The sequence below is a fragment of the Anser cygnoides genome, chromosome 3 (genome assembly GCF_040182565.1).
Source record: "Anser cygnoides isolate HZ-2024a breed goose chromosome 3, Taihu_goose_T2T_genome, whole genome shotgun sequence".
In the NCBI taxonomy this organism is placed as follows: domain Eukaryota; kingdom Metazoa; phylum Chordata; class Aves; order Anseriformes; family Anatidae; genus Anser; species Anser cygnoides.
In genome coordinates this window covers 45,481,551-45,505,790 of record NC_089875.1, presented here as the reverse complement: position 1 = coordinate 45,505,790, position 24,240 = coordinate 45,481,551, and the positions used below count along the sequence as shown (strand labels likewise).

The 24,240-nt window shown below is 36.0% G+C and overlaps 2 protein-coding genes across 10 annotated transcripts; one reads left to right on the top strand and one right to left on the bottom strand.

Moving 5' to 3' along the window:
* Positions 1-270: 270 nt before the first annotated feature.
* Positions 271-5,967, bottom strand: DYNLT2 (dynein light chain Tctex-type 2). 5 transcript variants are annotated; one of them, XM_048045919.2, is made up of 4 exons: positions 5,829-5,967; positions 3,118-3,318; positions 2,133-2,291; positions 271-739 (listed from the first exon to the last, which is right to left on the bottom strand). In XM_048045919.2, exons 1-4 carry the CDS (start codon positions 5,913-5,915, stop codon positions 629-631), a joined length of 558 nt encoding a protein of 185 aa, XP_047901876.1. In that variant the 5' UTR covers positions 5,916-5,967; the 3' UTR covers positions 271-628. The 5 variants fall into 5 exon arrangements, with proteins under 5 accessions (XP_047901876.1, XP_047901875.1, XP_013050137.1 ...); XM_048045918.2 differs by having other exon boundaries at positions 5,817-5,955; XM_013194683.3 differs by lacking the exon at positions 5,829-5,967 and adding an exon at positions 5,647-5,796.
* Positions 5,914-23,180, top strand: ERMARD (ER membrane associated RNA degradation). 5 transcript variants are annotated; one of them, XM_013194679.3, is made up of 18 exons: positions 5,914-6,052; positions 7,388-7,556; positions 8,625-8,764; positions 9,301-9,402; positions 9,954-10,043; positions 11,102-11,199; positions 11,772-11,908; positions 13,175-13,289; positions 13,901-14,003; positions 14,408-14,437; positions 14,968-15,036; positions 15,837-16,007; positions 16,909-16,992; positions 17,249-17,328; positions 18,090-18,218; positions 19,606-19,815; positions 20,746-20,859; positions 21,491-23,180. In XM_013194679.3, the coding sequence occupies exons 2-18, from the start codon at positions 7,388-7,390 to the stop codon at positions 21,648-21,650; spliced, it is 2,001 nt and encodes a 666-aa protein (XP_013050133.3). In that variant the 5' UTR covers positions 5,914-6,052; the 3' UTR covers positions 21,651-23,180. The 5 variants fall into 5 exon arrangements, with proteins under 5 accessions (XP_013050133.3, XP_013050130.3, XP_013050131.3 ...); XM_013194676.3 differs by having other exon boundaries at positions 5,976-6,201; XM_013194677.3 differs by having other exon boundaries at positions 5,976-6,238.
* Positions 23,181-24,240: the final 1,060 nt, after the last annotated feature.

Here is a 24,240-nt window from a genome sequence, read left to right as displayed (position 1 = left end):
CCGAGCGCGCTGTCAGCCTGTCTCGGCCATTAGGACTCGCGCCGCTGAAATGGCCAGGCTGGCTGAGCTCGGCCCCTGGGCACCAGGTTGAACGCTGCTGATGCTTAACGCAAGGCTGGAACCCGGGGAAGCCGGGGATTAAATTCACACCTCGCTCAAGGCAAGCCTTTGGAAATGGTGCACAATGCAAGCGTGCAAAAGATGGCTTCCCACTTCACGTTTCTACGCGAACCGGCATCTTATCATAAATACAACCGAGAAAAAAAAAAAACTGAGCGCTGCCTCCTCTTTCAAAAAGCACACTTTTAAGAAAACAGACACCTACAATTTATTGCAAGCATTCGTTAACAGCTCTAGGCATGCAACAAACATTCAAAATTGCACAAAGTCTGGCTTTACACCAGCTGCTTCAGAGCATTATGACAGATGAAGCCCACATGTACTTAACCACGCACATTTCAGAAGTTATTTTTACAAAGAAAAATGAGCAAAATTATCCCAACTATATGTCAGCATCTATATTTTAGTACCAGATTTGGGGCAAATGTTGTTGGTAGACTGATGTTCTGAAAATTTTCAAATATACCAAGTCCTGTGATGCACAAAAATAGGTGCGCTTTTTAGAGCATTACTCATAATAGCAAGCCATTACCAAAGCCAGTGCTATAAATGTTTCCGTTTCATATTTAGCTGAAACCCAGCTGTCTCTTTGAACATCCCAGACCCATCTGCTGGCAACCTAAAGGAAAGAAAAGATAAAGCCATTTGTGAGATTATATATAGCACAATTTTTATACTTTAAATAACACGTGCATTACATAAATGCTGACATAATTGCATTATGAGAGCCACAAGTAGTAAAAGCAACTGCAAAATGACAGTGAAAATGAACAAATGCAATCTGATATGAAAATATATGTTCTTGCTTCACATTAAAGCTCCCACCCCAGTTGTCCCAGAAATGTCTACACCAAAAACTCAGCTCTGTCATGTTCACTTCTTACCACTTTAGCATACTGTAACAGCATCCCTTCAAACGTGACATCGACAGACACCATTTCTGGCAACAAATCCAAGTAAAAAGTGATTGCCACTTCCACCTCTACCAGTATACTTGTGACTATCTACTGGGCTCTCATTTTTTTTGGTAAAATTCTTCTGAAAGCTAATGTGTAAATTCACTGCTAAAATAAATATAATCTTCAAGAGAAAAAAAAAATAAAAAGTTAATTTGGAACATTTCAGTAATCCATCTTTCTCCTACAGCTCTACACCCATATAGTACGAATTAGGAAGCAATGTACTGCACCACGGCTCCAGGAAAAGTGGGTAGATGTAGGACCTTCATAGACTAGCCTCAGACAGCGTCCCTTCAAACAGTATTTCACAGAAGCCATTAAGAACAAGGTATGACATCACCTGAGCAAAACACCAGGTTTTAACACCAGCTGCGGTTCAACTACTATAAGTGTTTTCTAATTCTCAGCAAGAGACAAAAAAGTGTGCTGAAGGCCAAAGACAGCTTGCAACACATGTAAATTATCACACAACACAGGAAAATTGCAGTCAAATAAATACTTTTTGTTTTGGTTGTACCAAGTTCAGGTCACTGTTGTCCCAGGTGTAGTCCCAGGAGTATCCATTTGGTGGCAGCTCCAGTTAAAACAGTTTCCATTCCTTTCCTTGCACCTATTCCTTCCCATATCACCCCCTGCCACAACTGCACTGCATTTTACTCTGACATTTGATGACCTAACTGAAGATCAAACTTCTCTAGAAATAGAGGAGGAAAAAAATATTCACTGATGTCATGCAATTGTACTGGCACAGCACACAGTGGAAATAACCAGTCGATAGAGAAAAGCAGCATGGGCTCCTTACCACCGTTACTGAACTCAAAACAAAACAAACAAACAAAAAACAACCTAAACCAAACACACACCTTAACAGGGTTAGTCAGAAACACAGCAGTGCCTTTGTCACCTAGTACACTACTTCCCTAAGGAACCTAAAAGCTCCAAGACTACTTCATGTTACATTGCTCTATGTGGATTAATGCCTAGGAGATAACATACACTTCTAAAAATTACTTTCAATTTGCAAAAGATATTAAGAATAATTCGTTTGCTCACATGTATTGCTTGACCTGCCTTTTCCACAATTAGCACTGATACCACGTACTTATAACGGTCAAAGCCCATTTCCTTCGTAGCTGTTAATATCTCTTCAGAGATTGAAGCACACAAGGAGGGACTAGAAACTGCATCATAGTTGCCTTGTTGAAGTTTATTCTATCAAAAACAATTTTGAAAGATCTTAGTTTTCATCCAGGTAGTTCTTTGCAAGAAATTTTTACAGGTATTTTCATTAGAAAAAATAAGGAGTAGAATAGACTGTAAAATATAGCTGCTGCTCCCAAACAGCAAAAGCTGCATTATTTTTAATATGAAATGCTTTATCTATTTTTTGAAAGTTACAATTACACATATACAGCCAATCTCATTTCAACAAACAGGGGTGTATTATTCTCCAGCACTTAGGCTCACTTCACTGGAAAATAGTTTTACAAATACCTGTTCCATATATTGAAGGCCTGTCCTCAGAATTACAAGAGTTAGTTGTAACTTTTCAAGGTATCAGGAGCAGCTACATTTTAACAGATTGTTCTTATTATTTTCTGCTTAATTTTTATGTGTGGCAGTCAGACTGTCAAGGACACCAAGCGTATGTTATGCTGGTCAAGTGATATTAACAGAACCAATCAAAGTAGAATTTCACAAATCCAAGATCAGGATCTTTGGATATCCAGATATTTTGGAGGGAGGCCAGGGTACTTTGAATTGTACTATAGCTTACTTTGATTAGAAATGGGTAAGAGTTTAAGCTTCAGCTCCATCTGAACAGCACAAGCTTAGTGGCTAACTCACAGAGGGCCTTCTGCACCTTGTGAAACATAGTACATTTATACTACATGTGTGCCAAAACTTAAGTCTGCAAACATTTATGCCTATGTTTTAAGTTCATATTAATGGAACAGCGGAAGTTGCTTAATCTTTGCAAGACAAACTGCTGTTGAAAAAAAAAAAAAGTAGAAAATTCATTTAAAAAGTACTATACCGTTAGTATTGCTTGAGCTTTGTCTCTTACTAAATAATCCCGAAACTTATTATATGACTCTAGTCTGTATGTATTAGCATATTTTATCTTTGCCCTACTAGCTCTGAATGGCAGTCGCCTATTTTTTGTTGAATCACTGAAATATTCTTCTTCCAGGGGAGCTAAAGGTTCAAAAACAGATTGCTTCCATTTTCCTTTCATCTGTGCAAAAATAATAAGAAAGTCTGCATTAGATGTAAATGGCTTAGTGTTTTACAGGCTCTAAATGATACTTTATGGTATATAGTTATGAGGAAAAAAACAGTCTATGTTATGAAAAAGCGGAAAAGCTAGAAATTTGAGATTTTTTCCTCTGGCTGTTTTAAGACCTTCACTTTCACTGAAAAAGAGAATGGTGGTTAACTTCTGTTCAATTTTCATTTATTTTCCAATGAAGCCTCAATTAAGTTTGTATTTAATCTCAGTCAAGCAAGTATGCCATACCTGCACTCTGCATTCACTCCATTTTATACGGGAAAAAAAAAATGTGCCTGAGACTGTTAATCACAATTTCAAGCTTTTCATTCAAAAATTATACACAAAATCCAAAATATATGCTTGGTTCATTTACTAGGAAATTTTACTTGTCCTCACTGCTGTGATGCTACTAAATATATGCCTTACGTATTAATGTCTTAATGTGCTCATTAAAAAGAAAAAGATACTTTCATCTGCAAGCTTTGTAATTTTGCTTGGAACTTCAAAGCAGAGTAGTAATTCTTTATGTGTCATGAGAACTCTGAAGATCCAAGTTTTCTCCCCATCCAGCTCATGCAATATCATTCTTTTAATACACATAACAAAACTTGGCCTTCTATGAATGCAAGCAGCAAGTCTGATGATGCATATAGATGTCATCACCTGCTGTCCTCTACAGTTGGCTTAAAACACAATTGTAAAACAATAACAAAAGACAGAGACAGAAAAGCATGTGGTACCAATGAGATTGTAACAACTGCTACAGACAGTGGTCTTCAATACCAGCTACCTCCTAACCACATTCCAGTTTTGCTGATTCTTCAGCCCCTTGCTCCACTTTCTTACTACAGAGAGAACTTAGACCAGAGAAAATCATCAGCTACTTGCCAGAAGAGAGCATGAGGGTGATATAACACTACAGGGAAAGGCTTATGTTAAAAGGCATAGGGAAAAAAATACATTTGTGGGTAACAGAAAGCTCTAATAATAACTATTTGAAAAGATGCACTACTTTGGGGTTCACAAATCTTTCAGTCAGAGGAGTTTGAGAATAAGGGATGCAATGCAGTTTCTTCCTTATGATATCACTCATTAGCCATGTTGACACTAAAGACATTACCTGCATCTCTCTCCCAGTTCCTCACCGTTGGATAACTCTGCTACAAACTAGTGATGTTGGCAGCCCTAATGCAAAGTGGCTGCAGGTGTTTGTTGATACTATGCCAACAGCACAAGCTCTGAATAGTACTGACATTACACTAAAACGGAAGGAGCAGACAAATTTGCACTGAGGCTGTGGACACTCATTGTCAGAAACTCAGAACTATGAAGGTTAAGCTATGAAAGCTGTAGCACCTATCTGCTTATCCCATGTCCTCTAGCAGGAGGGAAAAAAAAAATGAAAGGAAAAAAGAAAAATCAACTCTGCTATCTGAGCTTCCCAGATGAGTATCCCAAACCTTTTCAATATAACTGAGTCTGTGAAAATGGTTACAATCTAAACAGCAACTCTTTGCTATTGTGATTCAATATGAGTCACAAGATCTTCACCCTGTACAATTGCAGGCGGAAGAAAATTTGTGTCTATAGCACCCAGCTTCAAATGGTGCTATTAGAAGCTTAAGTGCTATTAGCAGTGACAAAAGTTTCCATAAACATTTCTTCTTTTGCTAATGAGGTAACCAAAATCCTTATTGATCTCTCTGCACGGTTTTATCGTTATGATTGTATTAACCAAGACTTTCAATGGGTTAATAAGTAAATCCACTTCTGTATTTCACCATACAAACACTAGACGGTACAATTTGCTTCTTCATGTGCATTATTAGCGTGGGATTCCAAGTTCTAGCACAGTGTTGGGGGTCGGCCTCTTCTCACAGATAACTGGTGATAGGACTAGAGGGAATGGCCTCAAGTTGTGCCAGGGGAGGTTCAGGTTGGAAATGAGGAGACATTTCTTCTCAGAAAGAGCAGTCAGGCACTGGAATGGGTTGCCCAGGGAGGTGTTGGAGTCACCATCCCTGGGGGCGTTCAAGGAAAGGTTGGACGTGGTGCTTAGGGACATGGTTTAGTGGCTGACATCGGTAGTAGGGTGATGGTTGGGCCAGATGATTTTGAAGGTCATTTCCAACCCTAATGATTCTATTCTATGATTCTCAGTGTTGCTGTTACATTTCTATCGAGCCTCTACATCCCTCTGGAAAGGCCCTATCGAAGCCAGACAACCTGGTTTCACAGGGGCTGTACAGAAGTCGGCTCTCACGGTACTGGACTGTGCCGTGCTGGCTTAACCTTGGGCAGGCAGGAGCTTGTACACCAAGGGATGAGAGCCTCCGCCACTTGGACAAAACACCATTTCTCAACAGGCCGGCTTTAACGCCTGCGACAGGGCCACCAAAGCGGTGGCGAAGCGGCCACCCCCGCCAACCCCCCGGGGTGCACGCCGCCGCCGCCGCTACAACCGTTGCCGCCACCTTCACAGCCTCCACCAGCCGGCCCGGCCGCTCTCGCTGGGCAACCGACAGGCTCAGGCGCCGCTCAGCCTTGGGGCGCGTCTCCATGGCTCAACGCAGGCCGGGGGCCACTGGTGCCGGCCAGCCCTCGCCTCCTTCCCGGCCGGCAGCGTGGGGCCGGGCGGGGCCTTCCCCCAGTACCCGCAGAGCGCCGTGACGCGGGGCGCGGGGCGGGCAGCAGGGAGGTAATGGCCGCCGGGCTGCGGCGAAAGAGGAGGGAGGGGGACGCGCTGCCTTGGCTCTTGGTTCCCCGCCGCCTTTATTCGGGGCACCGGCGGGTTGCCGCGGTCCTGTGGACTTTGGTCTGATGCCCGGCCTCCGCTGGAGAAGCCTGGTGCGCCTCGGAGCGACGCGAAGGGCTGAATTTCGTGGTTTGTGAGCGCTTGGGGTTGGTGGGGAACCGCGGGCGGGGTGCTCCCGATGGCAGCTGGTAGCGGGTCCGTGTAGGAGCGGGGGTGTTTGTGGCGTTACCTGCGCAGTTTCGTAGCGATTCCCTAAAGCCTCGAATTCAGAAAATAGATTTTGTGAGTCTGAATTCATAATTAAAGAGGAAACAACGTGTTGCGTATGTTTATTTAACGCTAACCCCCTTGCATTTTTATTGCCATCCTTTGTTTTTAAGCAATTTCTTAGCTGTCTTTTATGCCTTTTCAATGGAGAAACTTTTTTACTAAGTCAGAAATGTATTCCTTCTTATTAGTGTGAATGGTTCTAATTTTTGCATATTGTTTCATATCTATCATGTATATCTTTCATTCTATCTTTTTGCATATTCAGTATATGCTTCTGAATGAGTCTAAGTTCCCATTTAGACAAAGATGCAGGTAGTATTTATATTTGGATTGTTTTACCATTATTACCAACTCACGCGGAATTTACTTGCTCTTTTCTTGCTGGTAGCAAGAGACTACTGAAGCACTTGTTTTTGCTTGAAGTAATGTCAATTTCTGCACAAAGGTCAGAGATTTTGCAGAAGATACGTACAGGCTGTGATCTTTTTCTTCTGTCTGTCTTCATACAATCACAGAATGGTTTAGGTGGGAAGGAGCCTTAAAGACCACCCAGTTCCAACCCCCTGCCATGGGCAGGGACACCTCCCACCAGAGCAGGTTGCCCAAAGCCCCATCCAGCCTGGCCTTGAACACCTCCAGGGATGGGGCACCCACAGCTTCTCTGGGCAGCCTGTGCCAGAGCCTCACCACGAAAGAATTTCTTCCTTGTCACTAGCTTGGTAGATGTAACCATTCAGAAATACACCAAACTGGTATATGCAAATAAGAGTAATTCTGTCCCTCCTCCTCCTGACTTTTCTACAAAGTGGTTCTGCTCAGAGAATTCCTTTCATAATATGTATAGATGAAAATTGCGTTCCAAAACTTAACCTGTTTACAGATTCTGTATTACTTATTTACAGATCCTATATTGCTATCTGTGTATCTGTGCTTACAGGTATCCTTCAATAATAATTTGCTTGTTCTTACATACTTTATTAATGCAAGAACCTTTTTTGTGTGTTCTAGATGGCACTCCCAGATGCAGTCAGTACTTGTCTTTCTCCACCTGTGCATTACATGATTTGCAAACTTGGATTTGAGAAAAAAGACATCTATGATATTAATGATATTGTGTCTGAAAATGGAGAAGTACATTGGCAAGCTGTTACAGAGCATTTGCATTACCTTGAATCAGGTTGGTGTTTACCTTCTGTAGTAATGATACATAAAGACTGATGTAGCATCTCAGTACAGTTGATAGTACTACTGGCTTAGTCATAACATTTTATTACAGTATAGCATCAGTTTCACTTGCTAGAGTATGTATATTACTTATCTACAAGGAGCTTTAAACATTTCATCCATGTTTATTATTTAGTTATTGCTGACTCCTAAGATTCATGTAATCTGCGCTACATAGGTACCTCCTCCTTCCTTATTCTGCTCAATTCACAGCTCCTTGTGTGTTTATGTAAGAGATTCAGTTCTGCCTCTCTCCTGCCTCATAATTGGTTTCTTCTATGCCCTTTATATGCTTTTTGCAGTAAATTTAAAACACCTGGGAGGTATAAGTAGACCTACTACTGCTTCAGTTCTTATTTTACCAACTTTCACTTCTGTACGTAGTTTGTAATTGTTTGTTAAGCAAAACAAAATATGTGTCCTGATGAACTGGCTGATTTTTCATTTGACAAACTGTAAGCTTTTATTAATTTCCAGAGATGGTAAAACTGATAGATATATCTGCCTCAAGCAATATTTTTCAGTGAATCAGAATAATATATTTTGCTTCAAAATGTCGCACCAAAGAAAAGCAATGATACCACTCTACAAGCGCCACATCCATCTGCATTCTTTAACGGGTGTAAGTGGTGCAATTTGGTCGAGGCTTCTGAGCCTGCACTAGCTTCCAATTTGGTTGTATAGAATTACTGTACTCTTTCACTAATAGGTTCTTCCCCTTTCAAAGAAGATAGAACATAATAATCCCCTTTAATTCCACATGTTCTTGCATTAAGTCTTTTTTATTTTGTTTTGGAGAAGGCATTTGATCTTACCTGGTTTCACACTATGCTTTTCCGTAGTTCATTTGTGTGCTCTTTTGGACAGTAAATTGTAGTGTATCAGTTGTGTTAAAATAATCTGGATAAAATTGTTTGAGCTAAATACGTACACGGGCTACAGGAGATTTTACTTCTTATGGCTTTTAAAATATTGGACCTTTGTAAGTTTGGTATTCTAATCACCTGTTTTTCAATTGAAGATCAAAGTGTGGATTATGTCAAAAGTGTACAATCACTTGGACCTATATGTGAATCCATTAATTTGCACTTTAAATCTCTGACCAAAGAGCAATTCGTAGTTCAGTATTCAGCATGGTTCCGCTGGACAAACTACACGGAGGTATGGAAATGTCTGTTGACAGTTTGTATTTTGACACATGATCTCATTGTGGAAGTTCAGTATAAGAATAAACAAGAGAGATCAATGAACCAAAGTGATTAGAATTTGTAACTAATTGTCCTTCTGTGATACATTGTCACTTCTAATTTTCCTGACTCTATAGTTAGATTTTATATATGCTGCCACAAAAAGAACACGTGGTGCTTTGGGCCTGTTCTAAGCTAAGATGGTAGGATTTTCTGTAAAGACTAATAATAGGTGTCTAATATCAAATACTACCGTGTAAAGTTAGTTATAATGTTTCTTCAGATGTGAGCCTATAGATAAGTTGTGACCAAAAATACAAGAGATGGGCTAGGGAAGTAACCCTCCAGACATCTGCAGTTTTATCACCGTGGCATGGTTTTCATTCTGTAGTTGCATAATGACAATCACGGAGGAATATTTAGGTCACGTTTTTGTGTTCCTTTGACAATTTGATTTCTCCTTCTGAATATTTAATGCAATGTTCTTTGTCTTTTCCCCACAAATCACAGTTATTTCTTGAAGTATTTGATGTTCTACAATATGCACAAGCTACACAAGTTGCTCTTGGCTTAATGAAGCTAACATCATGCTTGGAGAGAGCTTTGGGTGATGTAAGTGCCACCATGTGTATTCAATTGCAGGTTTGGTTTTATAAAATGAGAACGAGCTCTTGGATTTAATTGCACTTTGAAAAACTGAAGTTACCCTGTAATGTAGTAGTACACAGTAGCATAGCAACACCTGCAGTTGGACAGATGTTCTTTTCTGGATCCAGTTGTGCTAATGGAAGTGTTCTGGTTCCCCTTCACCTGTGCTGGTAGAGTTGCTTGTGTGAATGCACTCACTAACTGATTTCATTTAAAAAAAGGAATGTTTGCTTAATCTGTGTGCATATAGTAGGTCTTTGCTGCTCTGAGGTATTTAACTGAAACAGAGCAGCATACTTTCCACAGATGACCTGGTGATGTATTAATTTCTGTGAGGAGAGGCAGGAGCAAACAAGGGAATGGGCTGCTGGAGAACTTTCTTCAACACCCTGATTGTTTTCAGTAGTGAAAATGGTTAATGGATAATATAGTCAAGCTCTGTGTTTGAAATACAAAGAAATATACTGAATTATTTATGCTTTAATTGCTTTTACTTTTTTTTTCTTCTTTAATAGGTATATTTACTGATTGGTAAAGATTGTCCCTTCCTTCTAAGAGATTTGCTTGCTTCTGAGCAGCTTGCAGTTGTTTTTGGACAAGATGTAGTAAGTGCATAGTTTTGAAATAAGTAACAACTACAGAGCTGGTTTTCTTTTTGCCAGGTTTCCAAACATAACCTTTGCTTGCACTGCAAATTTTGTAATATATTGGGAAAATTTTCATTACGTAGGTGTCGCAGAAAATCTGGGAGATATATGGCAAAAAATAGTGAATATTGTAATTGTAAATGGTAATGATTTCTAAGGCAAGCACATATATTTTTACTTGCTTTTCTACATGAAAAGCCCACATACACAACGTATCATATATTTGGCAAGGGGTAAGCAAGCCGCAGAGTTGTCTGCCTCTTTTTGAGTTGTACTACCTGAAAATACACACCTAATAAGCAGCTTCTAATAAGTTGTGTTTCTCTTCACTGCCACTGTAGTAAAATGGTTTATCACTGTTACCATACTACTTTTTTTTTTTCAATAGAGAAAAGTGGTTAGCCCATTCCCATTTGCATAAAAATAATAAAACAAAATTCTGATGACATTTACCCTCTTGTGTAAACAAAGTAGATAGTCTTTCTCATACAGTTTTACAAATGTAAATTTTTTGTTAGGACAGAGTATTGGTTGTATCTTGTTAGCCAGTCTAGTAGTTTTATAAGGATTATTTCTGGAATTCTTAGTGGTATGTGGAAATGTTCAATTCTTACAGTTAAACAGTTTCCCTTTTTGTTTGATAGTGGTCTGGGAATACAACTTTGAATGCAAATCCTGCCTTTTTTATGTAAATTTCTGCTAAATCATTGTGTATGTATCTGATAAGAGCTAAATTTGATCTAACTTGTTTTCCTGTCATAATTGTTTAGGATGTTTTTAAGTTTTATTCTTTCCTTATTATATTCTATAGCATGTACAAAAAAGTAAAGATTTCCTTTCAATACCTTTGGGAATTGCAACTAGTGAGTTGCCATTACTGTGACAAGCTGTGCCCAGTCATTTTGACAGTAGACATTATAGTTTCTCAGTAACTTCTCAAATTTTCTGTCAGGGAAAGACACAAGGTAATAAATAATAGATTTCTTCATGTAGTAATCATTTTGTTTATTAATTAGATGGATGTACTAAGGGTATTCATTGGATCACCATATGGTCTGAATCTTCGTAATGTTTTGTGGCATGGGTTTGCATCCCCACAAGAAATTCCTGTGAAGTAAGTTAATAAAAAAAAACTTTATTTTATTTTAAGGTAAAAAACTTATCAGTCAGATTGACTGTTCCTAAAAAGCAATTAGTAAATTTTAGTATTTTAGTACTAAAGTGTCCTAAGGCCTTTGGCAGTATCCTGACAATTTTCTGCTGCTGCTGTTTTTGGAATTGGATTTCCATAGAATACTTAAGCCATTATGAAACTGGTCAGTTTTAGGACCAGTGTGTTTTACTAACAGGAAAACTGAGAAAACTTAAGGTCTTTTGTGAAACACAGTTCCTTGTCTGTTAGGACAGTCAGGAATAACTTGGAACAAAAAGCAGGTTGGAGAGCAGCAGCAGCAGCCAAGTAGAATACACTGATGCTTTTTTTTTTTTTTCCTAATTCCACATTTTGTCATGCTTGTAGATGTAGTTAATCATTAAGCACCCCTACTCAAAAGGGATGGGTAGAACAGGTACTGGATCTTCTTTGAAAGAGCAGAAGAAACCTTTGTCCCCAACCCACAAATGTGGATTTTTTTCAATAGATTTAGTTATATAGACTTTTCTAATATGTTATGGTATTCTCCCTAGATATTGTGCTATGCTGCTTTTTTTAACTGCAGGATTGGGTCAGTTATTACAGACATATCTTCTGAAAACTAAATCTATTTTAGTACATCGACCTTATGTGACCTTCATTACCTTAGAGGAGCTTGTTGCATTTCCAGGCAAGTATTTAACCTTTAGCTGTTTTTTATTGCTTCATTGTCCAAAAGTGCTGTTGAAAATAATGCAGTTTCCGCAGTTCTAAGACTGAATCTTTTAACTAAAATACCATATGCTGTCTTTAGATGAATCAATTGTGCTTCTAGGACCGCTTTTTAATACAAAAGCAATTCTACTCATTATCGAATCAAAAAATACTGTATTCCAAAATAATTGCAGCACACTGAAATGTGTAACATTACTGCTTATGAAAACTTCAACTGTATGTTCCAATCTTTTGATGATGAAAATTTATTTCATTTAATAGTCATACAAAATCTTTAATTTTTTCCTGAGTCTGGGGGTTTCAGGTGCGAAAGTCCCAGCTGGAGTACTCTGCATATTTCAGGGAAGGTAGTGGTGAAACAGTATGATGCCTCATCTTCAGTACCCTGATGCTTTTCTCAGGGAAGGACCTGAAGAGCGTCAGATGAAAATCTCTTCATCACCGTAGTTTCAGACCATATTTGGTGTATTTCCACTGTTTTTAGAGGAACAACAACATATGAGGAATCCTGGTCTATACGGTGGCCATAGTCTGTGCTATTTAATCAATTTCTCAGTGAAACATCTGTTCACGGAACTGAGAATGGGGCTTTTTGAAACTATATCAAGCTGATAATATTCAAATCATTATGTAGTATAAATCCTGTAGCTGTTGGTGTGCTTCAGAAAAACATCTACTACTAAGTTGCACTTATTTTATGGCTTGTCATGGAACGTGTTTATAATATGATTTTCTAAGTGTCTTTTTTCATTATGTGGTAGCATTGAAGTATAAAGTATTTATTATGCTAAATGTTGGTACAGAAAATCTGATAAAATAGAAACAGTATTTTTATTTTTAAAATACTATTGTACTGATTCTTACTGAATTAAAGTGATTAAGATATATTATACTTTTTGAAGTATTTGAAGCAGGTGGAGAACATCCCAATAGAAACTGGGGCCAGTTGCTGTGTAATCTTTTAGTCTCAAAAACTGTAGGCATTTTTTACTGTGTTTATGCTGTCACTTTATATTATTAGTAGAAATGCAATCTTATAAACTCAATTTCTGATATTAAATGTATCGTGATTGCTGTTCTACTTGTATAGTTGAAATAAATTGAATAGCTTTTAAGTCTTCCTTTATAAGTGCTGAAGTAATCTTTTCAATTAAATGTTAAGAATGAATTAGAAAAATGTAGATTGTATGTAACTTATCAATGTTGTTTTGCTAACTTGCAGATCTTAATCATGAAACACTTTGTGTAGCAGAAGAGCTAGTACAAGTGTCTAATTTTGTATTTAAATCAATGCTACCATTTTGGATGGCTGCTTTAACAGCTTTCAAGCAAAGCAGGTAATAGTTGATTTGTTTTTTCCCTATTTTTAGTCTTGGTCTGTAGTCTTTAGTCTTTCCATTTCTTTAGTCTTTTCATTTCTAGATATTTACTATTTATAGAATACCAGTCGGCAGCTCTTGTGGATTCCAAAGCGTTTTGCTCAATCTGTTGCCTAAAAACATATAGTTACGCATCGTAATGATGGTCCTTCAGAAAGTTGGTGGACTTATTAGTTTATTTTGTGCCAACTAGAAATATAAACTATGTATTGAAATTTAAGCTGAGGAACTGCAGCAGATGTAGCGAAGGAGAAGAGCTTTAGAAAGTGAATGGAAGTAACTCTTCAGATATTAACATGTTAAAAAAAAAAATAGTACTTTTTTTTTTCCATCTTCTATGATCCACCTTTTTGTAAGTTAGTGTCATCTCTGAGCTGATTTGAACTAGGTAGTCAGCTTTTGTTGGGCACAGATAGTCATTAATATTTGTTTATAAGGTCCTCATTACAAAGGAATTTTGGTCTGGATTGTTTGGCCTGAAAGAATATCTCTAAGATGGCTCTAATTTCCATTTGGATTATATTTATAAGGGAAGAAAAACCCTTTGGGTATCTCTGTTATTTTTTCAGGTATGCTGACTGTGTGATTCTCTTACTTCCTCAGCTGGAAGTTGGACTCAGATTGCTCTTCACTACAACTAATAAATGTCCAAATCGATTGCTAACAGCTGAGGTAAATTTCTGTCTAGTCAATTATGACTTAGTACTCACAATATTTACAGAATAATTATTCTAGAAGCAAGGTGACACTTCCAGTTTTTCCTCCCCCAAAATTCCAAGAAATTGTGGAACATCGTTTACAAATTTCCAGTAAAGTTTCATTAACACCTTTTTTTTTTATCCTACTAAAAGTGGTATGAAAAACTACTTGAAGGTTAGTGTTCAAAAACAGTAGTTAAGGGATGAAAGTAGATCATGTTACGTTTATTAAAAAAAAACTTGCTAAAAAAATCTGAGTCCTTTTTTTTTTTTTTGCTATTCATGCACCTCCGGTATCTCACATAAATGAATAAGTATAACTTCAATATGCCTGTCTATTTTGAAAAATGATATAATTCTTAATATCTTCTGTTCCAGCCTTCTGCTCTCTACACCACTTTTGATGAGGTAATTGTGATTTTATTTTTTTTTAAATATGGATCAGTGAAAGAATTCAAGCATGTGCATGTTTCTTATTAGTAGAGATCAGAAAGCACTTTCTTGTTGTGTTGGATAAGGCATTACTTCTAAATTTTTCCAAACAGAAGATAATGGCAGAAAACATACTTTAAATTTGGCACCCCCCAGAAGATATCAAAATCAATACAAATTCTAATGAAGAGTTTTTAATTTATTCTAAATGTTTTTATTTTTTTATTTCTTCATCTCAAATAAACATATTCTGCCATTTTCCTAGATTCAGCTATTCAAAATAAACACAAATAAGCCTTGCCAGCAGAAGTCCTCAATTTTACAGCCCTTCTGAATTATCTCAAATAGTCTCAAATAGACAAATATTTAATCAATAGTAAATATACACCTTGTTTCTGGAGTGGGAGAAATATTTGCTTAATATTAGAAAAGCTATTTACTTAGTGTTTTTCCTTTGATTGTTTGGCTTTCAACAATGCATTTATATTCAAATTACTTTTTTCTAGATGCTAAAAAAGCATTTGGATAACGAAGAAATCAACCAGCTTCCTTCAGTTCTTGAAGAACCTGCCATGGCAAGTGTTTTGAAAATTCTTTTTGTGGTGGTTGTAATTTTGTTTGTTTCTCCTTTTTGTTGGTTTTATTTTTGTTTTCTTTCAGAATAATGATATATTTATGATCATTTATTTATTTATTCCATGTAGCTTATCTCAAGCACCCGAGAACCAAAAGGTTGTTACTTTTTTCACTGTGAAATATACAAAGTAGTACCTAACATGCTACATTTAATTAGGTTCTAAGATTGTCCTGTATGAAGTACAGATGTCTCAGAGGTGTTTGTTCTAGACTTCTGAAGATCATCTTAATAGAGCAGGAGAAAAACTGTTGCCACATGTGGTGAAAATTAAAACTGTTTTCTGACTTCCTCTGGGGCACATGTAATACTAGGTGGGCAGATGGCATAAAAACATAGCTGCAAACCTACCAGAGAACGTTCTGCATATTGTAACCCAAACGTAACAGTGAACATGAAAACTAGAGATGTTGAATTTAGAGACTTCTGAGACTGCAAGAAAGACATGAGTTTATTGCACTGAGAGTCAGAGGCAGTGAAGCTATGTAGGAATTGGGACACAAATTTAAAGGAAATTTGTTGTTACCCTTCATGAAATAACTTGTATGTTAATTTTGAATTTCCTGAGAAGCTAGCAAGACGGACTAGTTGCCCTTTTATTACGAGCATAGTGTGCATTGTTTTCTCCAAACATCTAAACGCCGCTAGTTGCATTGTTTTCTCTAAACGCCGCTATAGACACATATTTATTTTTCAGATGATATTCTGAACACTCACCACCACTGGTATAAATTTCCACAGGAATTTCTTTGGGATTTCTTGAACCACCAGGAGGGTCCACGTATAAGAGATCATTTAAGCCATGGAGAGATCAATCTAAAAACATTTCCTAGAGAAATGGCTAATCAGATAGTTGCATTTGCAATTACACTTCTCTGTAGATTCTCAGATGAAGACACAGTTGCTTTTAAGGTAGGGATCAATATTATGCTGTCAGAAGAATTTTCAGTTCTTTTGGGTGCTGAATGTAATTTTAGATAGTGTCATGACTACATATTTCTTTACAGCAGCTTTTCGTGGAAATAAAGTGTTCCTCCAAGTAAAAAACTGTGCAAGTATGTTTTTCTAGTATTGTAGTAAAGTAAGTACAGAAAGTTTTCTGGAATAAGTCTTCTTACTGTATCTCAATTTGATTAACTATTCCTTATTTAGATAGTTGATCCATAGATTATAGTGATAGTACTATATATGATTTGTCAAATTATATTGATACTTAGCCTGTTTATCAGCTGTATTGTTGGAAAGGTATATAGAACAACTGTAGCTCAGCCATTGAGGTATGTAATGCTTGAGATTTTTGTTCTCTCTGAGACACTATAAATAATGTTTCAGAAGTGGATATGCAGTTTGTGTCCACACTCTATATTGTGAATTTGTATACACCTTTTGTCTAGCAATACATGTTCCTTAACATTAGCAATTATTACATTCACTGTCACAAATTTCCTGTTCATATTTGGCATTACTTCCTTCAATATGAAACAAAAACCTTTGAGACAAATCTTCCATTTATAATTTGGATCTCTTTTTAGTTTCTCAAGATTTGCATGCTGCTGCATTGAGAGTTCATGGTTACTTTTCTCTCAGCTGCAGTCAGGTTTCATTGTTGAAATATGCCAAAGAAATCAAGCTTTAAAAACTCATTGTAAAGATTATTGATTTAATCCCTCAGACATTTGAAATTAATTGACTTCAGTAGTGTAGGTAGCTTGCATAAAGTTAAGCTTAAGTCTTAGTCTGCATCCAGTTAGGACAGTTTGAAGAAAATGTTGTATTTTGTCTGCTGACTGTCAACTGTTGATTTTGTAATCAGGAACACATGATCATAAAACCACTGATGAGTTGTGCAAGTTGCTACCATTCTCGATTTCATCCAATTTCCCGACTCAAGAAACAGGTAAATGCTTACAGTTGAAAGCATTTTAGTCCATAAAATTGTGAATCCTTAAAATTAGTCTTAATTACTGTCTTCATGCTTTGATTACCCTAACATAAACCTTAACAATTTGTGTCAGTTTATACAATTATGACTACTGAACTGATTACCAATTGTTGCAGTTTTTTTCTAAAATAGCCACTAAGAAAAATAAAATGTTATCTGTCAAAGATTGTACTTTACATACAATTTTTCATGGTACATTTTTGAATCTTAGGTGCTGGAATGTGTGAAGAGCATTCACTTATGGCCTGAATTACCAACAGTGTCTGAGGAACATGTTCAAGCAGTTAAAGGGTATGTATATGCTGTTTATAAAAAAAAAAAAAAAAAGTTCTCAAAATCATTATGAACAATAGGATTTGAGATGAAAAGTGTCTCAAAATTCTTTACTAGTAAGGTGATAGACACCAAAGAGGTTGTGGAAAGACCCCTTTGTTTTTCTTTTAAACTTAATCTGTGCTATACATATTTGTAATGCAAATACGGTGTAAAAACTACAAGCAATGCACTAACTAGAAGGCAATGAGGAACCATTTGAAAGCACCACAAAGGTGTTAGTGACTCCCTGTTCTGTTTCTGAAGAGATACTGAAGGAGCTGTTAGGAAATTAAACTAGAAATTGAGCCCATCACAGCAAAAACAAAAAGATGTCTCACCAGATGTAAAACAGAAAAGAATTGCTTATTCTGAAAAGGGCTTGGTAACTAAATTAATGGAAGACTTTACACAAGATATTAAATAGGAAATTACACTGATTTAGATCTGACAGGTGAAAATGGAATGCACCAGGCACATATTCAGTATGCTTCACAATTTTAATGAATAAGCAGAAGATTAAGAGGAGTTTAAGAGACTACTGAGACTGAGAAAAGGCTGATTTTAATTGGAGGAGGAAAGTTATACTTAAAGGGAAAACCAAGACAGTAGAAAGAGGGGTTATCAAATACCTTGCTATCCAAAATATCTACATCTGAATCTATGCCATTTAGACAAATGAGCACTATACAGTGTTGTCATCTCAATCTTACTTTTTTTTAATGTTTTATTTTTTTAAGGTTAGAAGGAAATACTGAAACTAGTTCTTTAATTTTGAAGATGGCTGAAATCCTCTGTCAATTACAGCAATATTTGCCCCAGGATTGCTGTAGTCCAGATGATCCTATCAATAGTGTTGTAACAGAGAGGTAAGTTTGATGTTTTCCTGGTTTCCACTGTCAACTTCTGCACGTAGCTCAGCACGAGAACTCTCAAACCTAAGTTACTCATTTCCCTGCTTTCAGAACAGTACTTGAAATATTGCATGTATTTTTCCAATATTGCTGCTGCAACAATGAGACGTAGATCTGGGTCTTTATTTAGATTTAGTTTAGAATTCAGCATTGGGAAAAAAAATCAGACTGGGGAAGCAATATATGTAAATATGTATGTGCTGACTAGATTAAGTTGGCTTTAATCTAAAACTGCATCAGAAATTTTGTTTTAATGTGTTTGATGTCATAGCTATGCATGGCATTTAAAAATAGTAATATGTCACTACATAATTCTTTTCTTATGTGTTTTAGTAACAAGATTCTGAAATAGAAAATACGTTGTTACACTTTTCAGACTTTAGAGGTATATGGGTAGGTCCAGTTAAAACTGACATGGAATAATGATCAAAACAACTTGTCTTTTAATTGGCCCTGTTGTGGTACTCTGAAGAGGTTCATGACTAAATAAACATGATGGAACAAAGTGCTCCTAATCAAACCTATTGGGTGTGGGCAGGATAAGGCAAAGAGGATGGTATCCATTGCTTTACATATATAGACTGTGTGCCTTCCATTTTCTATTCATCAATTTGCATTTTTCTAATTTATTAAAAAGCAGCCCAATTGCTAAATTGGTAAACCATTTTAAGAGTTTTCTGCTTTTATCAGTTTTACTCATTAATGTTTTGCTGTCTAAGAGATAATTTTGGTGTGAAGGAGATTAAGAAACAGTTCTGTAAGAACAGTGTTTAAAGTGAAATGTGACACATTATGTTTGTAGATCAGAAAAGGACAGGAGAAATGTATTTGGTCGCCCTAACAATTCATAATCTGGTGCAGTTGATTAGAACAATGGCTGCACCACCTTTATATTGAGAAGTGTTAAGTCTGCTGTTTGTTCTGCCTTAAGAAAGACAATACACTAGTGGGAGTATTAGTTAATACCATTTGTCTGAGTAAGTTTTGTTATGATAGATGATAATTCATTGTGAATTGAAGTATAGTGGGAGGCTCCAACCACAGCAATGCTCTGATTTGGTATATTCAGTGTATCATTTCAGCTAGACGTTTTTGTTTATTGTCATTGTATTTCTTTGATTTGAAATGGGAAACACATTCATCACCAGTAATTTTTCAATTGTATTTAGTAAAGCGATAGAGTACACAGAGTGTATAAAGATCTTTTTTTGGTCATGAGGTAGGAGTAATTAGTTTTCTAAGTTAAAACATTGCAAATCTAACCATACCAAATATGAAATATATTTCATGTTAGGTGCATCTAGCAAAAGATTGAAATTAACAATTACTTCCTCTTTTGGAGGCTGCTGGTAAAACTTTGTGATAAACACATTTGCACACTCTATTCTCCACGACCTGTTCTGGAAGTATTAGTGGTACTCCGTAAAATATGCACACAGTGCCATCAAGTGTCAGAACAAGTTATTACCAGCACTGAGTTGAGATATAAACAGTGGATGAAAAAGACGCTACGTTCTCGCCAAAGGCATAACTATCTACGAATGTTAAACAGGTTGGTTGATGTTTTTTCTTTACTTTGTGGCTATGTTTATGGTGCTGTGGTATAGTGGCTGCATGCTGCTGTTGCTAGCTTCCAGTGTTTTGTTTTACAAGTTTAAAATACGCAGTGTTTATGTTCTCATTAAAAATTTCAGAGTTAAGTGTCAACACAGGTTTATGTTATGTAGTAATATTGAAATAACAGAAAATCTCAAATTGGAGACCAATTTAATATTGTTGTTTTTTTTTAGCACTGCTAGACTACTACAGTGTAAATTATAAGCTTTCAAATAAAAGTATCATTTAAATGTTAGATTATATATATATATTTCCTGCTTTTCCTATTTAAGCATAAAAATGCCATTCGAGTTTTACCTGAATGCAATATGTTAAATTGATTTCAAGACTCTACCTACTTCAGTTCTTCTGCTTTTTATCATGGCTGGGTCAGCATCTTTTAGATAGAAGAGAGATTTTTAGGATTCCATTAATTTTGTTCCCATTCACAAGTGTTTTTCAAGGATTTACGAATCTGCTTTAAAAACTGGGAAAACTGTAAGCGCAATTTTCTTGGCCAGGTTTTTTAACGTATCCCTCAAAACGTTAAAACACGTTATTTAAGAAACAGTGTAAACTGAAAATGCATATTTGTAATTCAGTTGATCTCCATTTTATTATCTGTGGGGTAATGGGTTCTGGTGAGGTTTTCTTTGGAGTCTTATTTATATGTATTTCTCTTCTGAGGTTTCATAATTTATAGTCTTTGTATAGTTTTGATACTTGGCCTGTTTTTGTCTGACTGACTTTTGTAGTCTCTTTTTGTACTATTAAATATCCAACTATTTAGGATGGATCCAGAAGTCTAAGGAATTTTTTATATTAGTGATTTCAATTTAATTTGGATTTAGTTTGTTTATAATTAAATACTTTTCCTTATTTCTAGTATTAAGTTTTTGTCTCCGGTGTTGCGGCTCATCTTACTGTTGATTACTCTGGAAGTAGTCAATGTCCATTTGATTTGTAAGAAGACTCTTTTTGATTATCAGCAGTATCTAAAGTGAGTATATATAACTTATATTGTGATAGTTGGGAGTTATGCGCACTCTTTTTGTGGCCATTTGAATAAATTTGATCTGTAATGTGAATCCTGTAAAGAAGAAAAAAAGGAGCAGCATGACTTATTGCAGAAGAATTATCATCCTTCTTTCTATCATTAGTCATCAGTTATGTTATACAATGTTCACTAAGGACTAAAATAAGTTAGTTGAAAATATGTGGTTCAGTTATTCATTTTTAATTCATTTTATTCAGTTATAATTTTTAATTATTAGACTCCTCCTTAGTATAAACAGAGAATGATCACATTGAAAAATTTAGTATATAAAAGCGGTATTTAATATGTTAGTAATTTTACTCCTCGTGTGTCAGTTAACAGACGATTGTATTCTGAAACATCTGACTGAGAAAAGAAAAGCAGTATGGGGAAAATTGTACTACACATTATATGACTGCATTCTTTCTCTGTCAGTGTTTAATTGCAGTTCTGAAAATCATTGCTTCTAGCAGTGAGAATGAACAAGTGCATTTCTTTCAGAAGTAGAAGAAAGTAGCAACTTTAAGTCAGGCACTGAGAGCTTTTTATTTTTAAGTCCTTTAATGAGTTTTTCTTCTGTTTTTATTTCTCATAGGTTTTTGAAGTCAGTCTTGCAGTATACTGAGAACTTGGTGACATACACAAGCCCAGAGAAAAACAAGTGGGACGAAACCGAAGAGCTTACAAATAAGGCTTTGATAAAAATAAGGGAATTCAGTGACAGAAAGCTAACATTAATTCAGTCAGCTACGTAAATTAAATAGTTTTAAAGTTATTAGGATATTGTTATATCTTAAGAGTTTTTAAGTCCTCAAACTTGATGAGTCTAAGGTTTAAAAGCAAACTTCATCAGTCATTGTAAAATTTTGGATGCAAAATGTATTGTTTTTATTAGAAGGCTGTTGAGACTGGAGTTCAATAATCAAGCTTCTGAAGAATGAGCTGTTTGCCAAATCCATTGAAAAGGATTGACTGCAAGCCCATTCAGGATGATGCAAGTTCTACTTTATTATGTTTTGTAGCTTGATTTTTTTTTTTATATAAAAAGTTTTTTATTATACTGAAAGCATCTAAGAAAAGAGCATGAATAAAAGCTCTGGAAAAAAAAAATCAAATCCCTAAAGATTTATTGTGTGTTGATGAAATACACTGGAAATAGTTTCAAGTGCTGTGATCAACAGATTAAGAAACAATGAATAGTACAACATTTAAGGTAAAGTAATGCTCATTGACAGCTATAATTGTTTATATTAGTTCAAAACAGCCAGGTCATGCATGATGTGTGTCATTTGTTTAATTTATCTGCTCATTCCCAATACATATCTAGTTAGTAAGTTAAATGCATGTAAATTAAATATGAACTCTAAAGTGTACACAATCACAGACATGTATTTACTATGGTTCAAAAAGTTATCTTTGTTTTGCATACAAGATTCCTTTGAATATATATATATTTTTTTTCAAAATACTTTCTCCCATATTCTTGTCTGCAAAGACTAGAATTTCAAAGGAATGCATCAAGTTAAGAATGGATTCACAGAAGATAACTAATCTCTATCCATTTCTTTCTCCTGTGGAGAGCAAAACCAGAGGGTAATGTCTGGAGATCGTTTGATTATACAAATGATTAGAGATTCAAGTTACATTTTAATAAGATTCTTTGACTGGAAATCAGAGTGAGAGAATCACTAGTTCAGTGAGGGGGGTAGATATAAAGTAAAATCATGTTGCTTCCTTTATGCTACCCTTTCAATATATTAGTTGTAATTTTGTAATTTAACTATGTCACTTTCCAAGGTTTTTTAGCTATCCTAAAACTAAAGGATATGAAGAAGTGGGAATTAGAGGAAAAAAAGGATTTAAACTAGGAATAATTAATTGAATGCAATCTTTCAGTCACAGTATAAAATTTCAGCTTTTTTAACAGCTGAAGTGGCAAATTTAATTATATTAGGAAGATGCATTTTCTATCTGTTGACTTTGCTCAGAAGTGTTAACTTCTGCTAGGCGTAGCTTGGTAGTTACTTTTATGACACTTGCTTTGATGGTGGTAAGTGTTATAAGGCAAAAAAATATTAAAGCTTTGCCTATTTGTTGAGGAAAGAGATTAAGAAGTTAAAACTCCTAGTGTTTTAAAAGTGCATAAATAGATGACATGCTTTCTCCTTGTTGAAAATATGTTCTTGTACTGAAAAGCACCTTACAGACCGTGTGTATTTTCAACAACATAAAAGTTCTCCTTTTCTTCCTATATTTAAACTTCATTAAAATGATCTTGCACACTATTCTCTTCATCTGTGTTTACCTAAGAAGGAGAGCATTGACAGTTTCTCATTTACTAATTAATGCCACAGATGTGTTTTGCTGCTTTAAGTCTGCAGTAAGAAACATGATGGACTTCTGGCAATTTTGTTTTTCCTACCTCTGAAGCTCCCTGATGGGAACATTGCTACCGTCTATTGGTTAGACAAATCTGGAACAGACTGGGACAATCCAATTAATTCTGTCTTGATGCTGGTATTTCTTAGACATTTGTAGTGGAGCTGCATGCAAGGCTTATGGTTTCTTCCTGTTGTTACAAGACTTACAGAATAGAGTTGCAGAATAAGTTTATATTCTGCAATGCACCTAGGAGAGCAAATGGCAAGAGACATGATAAAATCATTGGTTTTGTCCTTTATCAGTTACTTGAAATGACTTCTCTGCTCCAGTTGTTATATTTGCCATCTGTTTGGAATCACTTGGAGTTTTAAGATACAGTAGGTTCAGAGTCAGGACTCCAGTATTCCCAAGAATAAAAGAAGTTTGGAATAACCAAAAGTATCTAGTGGGTGCATGCATGAGTAAAGCTGACAAAACACTTGATGTTTAAATGCAAGTGTTCTGATTTTTCTGTTGTCCTAAACATAATTCTGGGACTGAGCTATCCAAAACTGCGCAGTCTCCTGTTAAGTGTATAAATATTTGCTCAGTCTTTTTAAAAATGTTTTCGTTCTTGAAATTTCAAATGTCTAGAAGAGTAGAAAATGTCTTCTTGCAAGCGTGGCATTTTATCCAAGTATTACTTTTGCCAGTTTTATTTCTTGGCCCTGCTCCCTGAGGTCTGCATTTTCCTAAAGGTAGTACAGTGAAGGTGTATAGACATAGGTGCAGAATCTGTAAAGTAGTCTGAGGAAGGTAGTTGAAATATTTTGTTTAAAAAGGATCTCTGAAACCTGGGTAATGCTAATGAGGGAGTGAGAATTCTTCAGTTAGTTCTTCCAAGTTCAATTAGTTAACTTGTATTTGTGTGTGTATATATGCATATACATATATTCTATAATGTGTCTACACAGATACATATAA

Bases quoted from the DNA above. Each gene is read 5' to 3' on its own strand.
- ERMARD (XM_013194676.3), top strand. From the start codon at position 6,175: ATGCCCGGCCTCCGCTGGAGAAGCCTG. The intron at 14,438-14,967 runs GTAATTGTGATT...ACTTTTTTCTAG, and splicing joins TCTACACCACTTTTGATGAG to ATGCTAAAAAAGCATTTGGA. The intron at 17,329-18,089 runs GTATGTATATGC...TATTTTTTTAAG, and splicing joins CATGTTCAAGCAGTTAAAGG to GTTAGAAGGAAATACTGAAA.
- DYNLT2 (XM_048045918.2), bottom strand. From the start codon at position 5,915: ATGGAGACGCGCCCCAAGGCTGAGCGGCGCCTGAGCCTGTCGGTTGCC. The intron at 3,319-5,816 runs GTTGTAGCGGCG...ATTTTTGCACAG, and splicing joins CTGTGAAGGTGGCGGCAACG to ATGAAAGGAAAATGGAAGCA. The intron at 2,292-3,117 runs GTATAGTACTTT...TGTTTTTGATAG, and splicing joins AAGCTCAAGCAATACTAACG to AATAAACTTCAACAAGGCAA.